At 38.6% G+C, this 7,711-nt stretch overlaps 4 protein-coding genes across 4 annotated transcripts; all 4 read right to left on the bottom strand.

Moving 5' to 3' along the window:
* Positions 1-149: 149 nt before the first annotated feature.
* TM35_000431510 (putative protein kinase) lies at positions 150-1,871 on the bottom strand (the record flags this gene model as incomplete). The annotated part of the gene is made up of 1 exon (XM_029030050.1): positions 150-1,871. One exon carries the CDS (start codon positions 1,869-1,871, stop codon positions 150-152), a length of 1,722 nt encoding a protein of 573 aa, XP_028878649.1.
* Positions 1,872-2,494: 623 nt separating this feature from the next.
* TM35_000431520 (ubiquitin carboxyl-terminal hydrolase) lies at positions 2,495-3,454 on the bottom strand (the record flags this gene model as incomplete). The annotated part of the gene is made up of 1 exon (XM_029030051.1): positions 2,495-3,454. The coding sequence occupies one exon, from the start codon at positions 3,452-3,454 to the stop codon at positions 2,495-2,497; it is 960 nt and encodes a 319-aa protein (XP_028878650.1).
* A 445-nt stretch (positions 3,455-3,899) lies between these two features.
* Positions 3,900-5,822, bottom strand: TM35_000431530 (uncharacterized protein; the record flags this gene model as incomplete). Its single annotated transcript, XM_029030052.1, has 1 exon — positions 3,900-5,822. The coding sequence occupies one exon, from the start codon at positions 5,820-5,822 to the stop codon at positions 3,900-3,902; it is 1,923 nt and encodes a 640-aa protein (XP_028878651.1).
* A 417-nt stretch (positions 5,823-6,239) lies between these two features.
* TM35_000431540 (putative actin) lies at positions 6,240-7,421 on the bottom strand (the record flags this gene model as incomplete). Its single annotated transcript, XM_029030053.1, has 1 exon — positions 6,240-7,421. The coding sequence occupies one exon, from the start codon at positions 7,419-7,421 to the stop codon at positions 6,240-6,242; it is 1,182 nt and encodes a 393-aa protein (XP_028878652.1).
* Positions 7,422-7,711: the final 290 nt, after the last annotated feature.

Genomic DNA, 7,711 nt, shown 5'->3' on the forward strand with positions numbered 1-7,711 from the left:
ATAATAATAATAATAATAATAATAATAATAATAATAAAAGAGAGAAGCCGATAATTAAAAGAATAAAAGCAAAAGACAAAGGTTAACCTGGTTATCACCTTCTCTAATTCCATTCACATATACATACATACATATATATAAATATATAATTAATTATTTATAATTCCCAGACGCTCTCGTGAAAAAAGGGCATTGTCAAATCGCATATGTGTGCCATCCAGTTGACGCAGTAACGCAAACACATGACCCACACTTGGAAGTTCCACACAAAGTGTCGTATCCACATTAGGATCACGCCATATATGTACTGGCTGCACACCAATAATACGAAGTAATTGAAGGACTTCCGCATCATCAAGGCGACAACGCAGAGAGTGAATAAAGAGTAATCTACGCGGGTTTGATACTACCGCCTTGCTACTAGAGTATGTCGCTACCGTTGGTCCATTCTCAAGTTGTTGCATGTAGTTATCACCATACAAAGCACGCATCTCATCTTCCATCTGTTCAACAGTACGTTTACATGCTAAACGAGTCTGAAGCAGTTCTAATTTTTTACGCAATTGTTCTTCTGTAAGCTCATTGGTTGTTTTTGTTGTTGTTGATGTTCCCGCTGTAGTTGCTGAGTTGGTATCTTTTTCATCTGAATTATTATTATTATTATTATTATTATTATTATTATTATTAACATTGTTACTACTATTTAATAACAACTGTTGTAATTCCTGATCCACTTGAAGTCCCTTTGCCTTTGCAGTCGTCCACTCATGGCGAATCATATAGGCAGGATGTTCACTATGTTTTGCATACCAACTTTGCCATTCCTTCTCTAATGCCTTTGTTCGTTCCGCCAACGGACCCCACAACAATTGTTGATGCTCTTCACTTGCCGCAACCACACGAAACACACCACCACTACTACTACTACTATTATTATTATTATTATTATTATTATTATTATTATTATTACTATTATCATTACTATTATAATTAATACCACCCATGCTAGTGGTTGAACTGTTCATGGAGTTCACGGCGAACATGACAGCTGCAGCAGTGGCATTACTATTCAACGACACAATGGCACATCCCTCACCTGGTAAACAGAGAATGTTAAGAAAGTATGCGTTAGGTATACGTGAACATGTCTCTTCCATAAACCGCTTCATCGCTTCCGGAGTGTAATACATTGCCGGTAAACATTCAAACGTCACACACTGTACAGAACACATTCCACTCTCTGAAAAAACACTGGGAAGTGGTGGTGGAGTGGGTAAAATACCTCCAACATGATTTCCATGCGCAACAGCAGTGTAGTTCCCATCAACAGATGATGATGAATAGGAACTTAGTACTGCATCTCCCGATGCGTCTCTACGTATTTGTTTTGTAGGTTGTACTGTATTTTCTTCCATCGTCTCTGTGGATGCTGGTGTGATTGGTAAATAGCGCACAACTTCCATTAAACGTTTTGTAAAGATATCTGTAAGCAATTGCAGTGATGCCGCGTCAATTTTTTCACTTTCTTTCTCTTGTAGAGACTTTGCAATTTCACTCCGGAGCAACACTTCACGCTCCTGAGGGTCTTGACAAATCACAACATCACAGGCCTCACACAGTATGGTGAGTAATTCCTTCGTCTCTCGCACAAATGTTAACACCGTCTCATTTGTTTCCTCACGGAGTAGGCGGGATATCACTCGGCGTACATCAAGATAGAAAGCCGGTGGTATATCCCTCTTTTGATCTCTTTGTTGTTGTTGTTGTTGTTGTTGTTTTTTTTCTTCCTGCGCTGCGGCTGCGGGATTATCACGTCGCCCACGCTTCCCTCGCGCAAAGCGACCATTACCGAATCCACTCGAGCTGCTCATACTTCTCTAACCTACGCAACTGCACTAGTTTCTCCACCAAGGCTAAAAATAAAAATAAAATAAAATAAAAATAAAAATAAAAAAAAGATAAACCGCAGATAATGGTGACAAAATAACGAAAAAGAGAGAAAAAAAAAAAGAAAAAAAAAAGAATAAGAGAAGTATATTTTTTTACCCCTCACATTGGTAGAATCATCCCTGTTTTTCTTTGTATATGTATGTATGTGTGTATGTAAGAAAGAGATAGATAGATAGAGTGGTGGTGTGTATGATTCATGGTTCAATGACTGTTTTCTCTGGAAAACTTCTTCTATCCATGCTAAATAAAATAATATTCATTTTCTCCTTTTTCTATTTTATCTATTCTCTCATTTTTTGACGAATCCAGAAAAAAAAAAGACTAGATTCGCTTCCGAGGGTAAATACACACACACACCCACATCCACATCCACATCCACTTTCTCTCTTTCTTCTTCACACGCTCATACATGCACATACACACAAAAACAAACAAACGAACACACAGAGAAAGAGAGAGAGGAGCAAAACTAAAACAAAAAAATGACAAGAAAGTGATGGAAAAAAAAAAAATGATAAAGGTGTATAAACAAGAAAACCATGCTTTAGTTACTATTTGCTGCAGCTTGTTTTTTACTTACCACCTCATCTATAATATCCTTCAACTTGCCTTTTTCTGCCAAGGCCCTGAGTAATTCCACTATCATGCCTACGTAATTATGACGGCGACGCTGATTTTCCACCCGTCCCTTTTCACGCTGTGCGCGGAGTTGCTCGAGTTGTTCTTCAAGATACATCGTTGGGGCTTCGCGTTCCTTTGCCTCCTTAATTTCCTTCTCCAGTTGCAGTAATCGATCATCTACAACAGCCATAAGAGAAAAGGAGATACCACGACCGGTTCTTGATTGATCTGCAGCACTCTTGTCAATAATACGTTTTTGTACCACTTCTATAAGTTTCTCCTTGTAGTTTTCATCTGTGGCGTCACCAGCAAGAATAGGACCCTCTTGTAATCCATCAAGTTCCCAAATAGCTCCATTCTTATATATAAAAGAAACAAAGTGGTACACATCAGAGGCATCTGGTTTTTCGGCATCTAACTCGAAAATACAGGCGGGAGCAAAAGAATTATGGGCATCACGTAATACTTCACAATGTCCAACTTGCGTCCCACGAAGATAAGGATTCATTTCCCTTGTGAAACTGAGAAAATTGCTTAGTGTGTCTCCAAGATCAATGCGATCACTGTAGTTCAATAACGTGTTTATGAGGGCGAGTGTGGCGCAGGCGTTATTCACTGTCTGTTGTGCAAAATACACGGGTGCGTCTGGAACCACGGCGCCATCTGATGTCTGTTGCTGTGATTGGGATTCTTGTTCTTGTTGAGATTTCATCTGTGGAGCCCAACGGAAGAGAAGAATGAGTCCGTAGACGGCGGTGTGGCCCCGCAGTGCGTCCGGCTCGAGTGCGATGAGTTCCTCCACCGCCACTCCGCGCGTGCCGAAGCGCTCAACGAGTTCCGTGAATACCGCCGGGTCACTCTCAATAAGACACCAGCGTGGCATTTTGTTCTTTTTTGTTTTTGTTTGTTTGTCCTTCTTTATTTATTTTATTTATTTCTCTCTCTTTTTTTTTTCTTTTTGTACCTATCGGTGTGTATACGTACCTCTTGTGTTGGTAAAACGAAAGAAAAAAAGGTGGGTTAGTGAGTGGTTGTGTTTATCAGAGAGAAGAGAGAGAGATAGAAAAAAAGAAATAAAAGAAAATGTATTGTATTATACTGTACTGTAAAGTATCTTACCTATTTTCCTTGCCGTTGAAGGAGTATGCATGGGTAAAATTAAAGCGCACAGAACAACAATAACAAGTAGACCAGTAAAGAGTTTCACTCTACACACCATTAAACTGCAGCAGGAATCTCACCAAGAAAGTGAGGAGGATAAAAAAAAAAAAAGAGAGAGAACAATACAATACAATACAATACAAATAAATAAAATAATAAAAACGCCTCTATTTACAAAGTACAGATGTGAGATCCTGCAAAGCATCAAAAACGTCACTGTCGTCCACTCGAAGTGCATAACGTGTCTCTGAGAAGCCTTCCCGTACAGGTGGAGCATAGACTCTCAACAAGGCATCTAACACACGAAGATATCCTGGTGCTCCTAACAACAACTGCAGTGGAAAACTTTTATTTTTACAGTAAATAAATGAAGGATAATTGTATTGTGTTATAAGCACATCTGGAGAAATCATATGCAAAAGCCGTACACGCCGCAGCTTGGCAGGAAAGAGCATATGATAAGATGGAAGTGCGAGTGTATCAATTCCAATCATAACATGTGCCCATTGAGAGTGTGTAAGAGAGCGAAGAAAGACACCGGCATCTCCTAATGGACGATGTACACGGTGTTGCAACACTCTGGCCGCATATCGCAATCCATCAATTACAAATACGACATTAGAAAAATGAAGTCCTGATGCCATTTGGGCTACAAATCTAACTAATACAGTTTCAATAAGAATATCCCGTAATTCCATATTATGGGGTGCATTTCGTGCCGCATATAATATTTCTGAAGCACCAGCTGCAAAAGCTTCCCATTGATAGACCGCCTGGTGTCCTACTAATTCTGCCAACGCTGCGTTACTAAATCGTAAAATACCATTTATATTTTTATTTCTCTTTGTACTTTCTCTTAACACGAGTTCTTCCCATGCTTCAATAAGCACTCCACTGCCTTTACGCAACGAAGGACGTTGACTAACAGCACAGTCTATTACATGTCGCACTATTGTCAGAAAGAAAAAAGGAATATCTAGCATAAGTTTCTGCTCCTCTGTACTGTTAGTTTCCAATTTATTTCCATTTAACTTTTTCATCGTCTTATCCGTTGAAACCCACGCAGCGTCAAAAAGTAGTTCAAAGTTCAGCGGCAAAAATAGAGAACCACAATAGGGTCCTTCTACCATAGATGCTGCCAAATAACTACAATAAGCCAATGTTGTTGTTACCCCACTCCGTGGTGGACCTTCCACAACCACCCGAAGTTTCTCTTCTTGTTTTATTCGTCTAGTCATTCTCTTTCCAATAACAGACTCCAGAGATGAGTTTAATTCTTTTCTAAAGAGCAATTTTTCTTCTACAAATGAACCTCCAATCAATTTCAATGAAAGGAGTGTTTGTACTGTACTGACTCTATCAGAATGTGACATTTCTCCTGCAGCTCCAAGGAATGGTGGAGAAACAAAACGAGGAGTGTTCGGTAGCTTAACACGTTTACCCGCAACAGTGAAGGTAGTATGATTCACATCCACATCTACATCCTTGTTAACAGTAGGTGATTCTTCGTTATGTAGACTATGATGATTCACAAATTTTACCCTTTTAGGTGAATTCCTTTCATATGAAGGTATCCCTCGCTGAGAAGGTGCTCTGTTATGTTTATCTAAATCATGAGACTGAGAAACAGTCGCAGCAGCAGCAGCAGAACCAGTAAGGTTTCTTGAAGGCCTATCAACGACTACTTCCTTTGAGGTAAAAGGAGAACTGTTACTTGGAGATTGTTTACACTGTGAATATGGCTCTTCCCGCTTCTGTTGTACTTGTGAATATAAATAAACAGAAGAAGAAGAAGAAGCCACAGCAGCAGCAGCCTCACAGGACTGTTTCCGGCGCAGGAATCCCGGTGTGCAACTCACCACAACATTCCCGGCTGACCGGCAGTCTGCCACTCGCCATAGTGGTTTCCCTGTCAACGAGTAAACAAAGCGATAACGACCAGATGCCGTGATATCACCAGAGCAGGAGGCTATGCGTGCAGACACAAACTGCAGGAACTGCTCTAAAGTGTCAATCGCTGCAGGAATAGAGGCGTGTATGGCATGCTCCAAGAATACATCGTGATTTTCAAAAACTACAAGATCAGTCATTTCTGCTAATAATATCAAGAAGAAGAGGAGGAAGAAGAAGAAGAAAAACCAATATATAAATTAAATAAATAATAAAATCAATAATGCTTCCAACACAAGAAAAGGAGAAGAAAAGAGAACCTAGAAGGACTTGGGAAATAAGAAGAAGAACAACAACATAATAGTCAAGTAACATTTAATATAACGATAGACACCTTTTTTTTTTTTCTTGTTAAAGGAGAAAGAAACGCACGGAAAGGGATCAAAAAAAAAAAAAAAAGGAACTAAAATGATTACAACAAATAGAAAATAAATAAATAAATAAATAAATAATATATATATATAGCGATAAATACTACGAGAAATAAAAATACACACAAAACAAAGTAGACAGAATCAAAGAAAATGAAAATGAGAGAAAGAGAAAGAAAGAGTTATTTAATATCCCTCCTCCATTTCATTATCATCACTTAGAGCAGCACCACGGTTGTAGCTGTGAATGATACTTGGTCCATGTTCTTCAAATATGTCTAGTGTCACTAAACGTTCAGAAAATGATGCGAGTCCCGCCAAAACACTCGCGCCAGACCACACACTGTACTGACGATCAGGTGCGTCAATTACTTTAGCGCTTGCAAAAAGACCTGGAAATTCTTTTAAAACTTCTTCCGTCAGACGAGATGCAAATCCTTCAAACATTGTATTTCCACCACTAAGAATAATACTAGAGAGGAGATCTTTTCGAATATCAATACTACATCTCTTTACTGCATCCACCACAAGTTCTTGCATAGAAGGTAGTTCAGACATCATAATATGAGGTGAAAAGAGAATTTCAGGTGCACGAAAAGCTTCTTTTCCAATTTGAACTTTTTGTCCATCTGGTAAAGAAAAAAAAGACTGTTTTTCTTCCTTCTCTTGAAGTTCTCTTGTATACTCGGTTGAAATATAACAAAGATGTTCCTTAATACTCTTAACGGTTAATTTATCCTGTGGAGATGTAAAATTAAATCCACGCTCGTAAAGAAGAGTTCGTAAGTACTCTGTTACGTCACTTCCGCCATGATTAATACGATTTGCCCCTCGTTGGATAATATACGAATCGTACACTGGAGTGATCTGCGTAACACCATCTCCAGAGTCCAACACCAGACCTGTTGTGCGCCCACTGGAATACAAAGCACACACACCAGAGGGAATAACCGCCACAGATGGTACGTTAAAAGCCCCAAAAAGTAATTCTACCAACTGCTCTGAGGAATGTTTGGGATTAAAAAGTGATTCTGTACAGACAACTGAAGTTTCTTCTGGATTTAGTCCTAATTCTGTGAAGGTATAATTTATAATTTGTTCCATCTTGGCCCAATCCTTCACAATACCATGTTGGATGGGATAATGTAGTATTGCACGGTGCATTTCGTGAATGGCTTCAGTTCCCACAATAAATGGTGGTAGTGGTGTCATCTCATCCTTCACTTTATTGCGCTTTAGTAGACCCATCTTCTTTACAGGCACACCCACAACTGTGGGGAAAATAAGAGATGGAAGGGACTCTGACGCCGTTCCCGCCTTCACGGAGGAAGAACCAAAATCCACAATAATCGTAGAAGTTGCAGACATGAGAGATTATTATTATTATTATTATTATTATTATTATTATTATTATTATTATTATTATTCGCAACGGTCAATTTGGGTGTGTGGAGATGTCCCCCGTATAGTGCTTTGTATTATTAAAAAGGAAAAAAAAAGCCAGAAAGCACATGAAGCAAGAGCAAATAGAATAAAAGAGTAGAAATAATAAAAATAAATAAATAAACAAAAACAGCAACAGCAGCAATAGTAAATAAATAAATATATACATATAAACAAAGATACAATAAGACTGAGAAATAATTAAAAAAAAAAAA

Source organism: Trypanosoma theileri (genome assembly GCF_002087225.1).
Source record: "Trypanosoma theileri isolate Edinburgh chromosome Unknown TM35_Tth_43_V1, whole genome shotgun sequence".
Taxonomy (NCBI): Eukaryota; Euglenozoa; class Kinetoplastea; order Trypanosomatida; family Trypanosomatidae; genus Trypanosoma; species Trypanosoma theileri.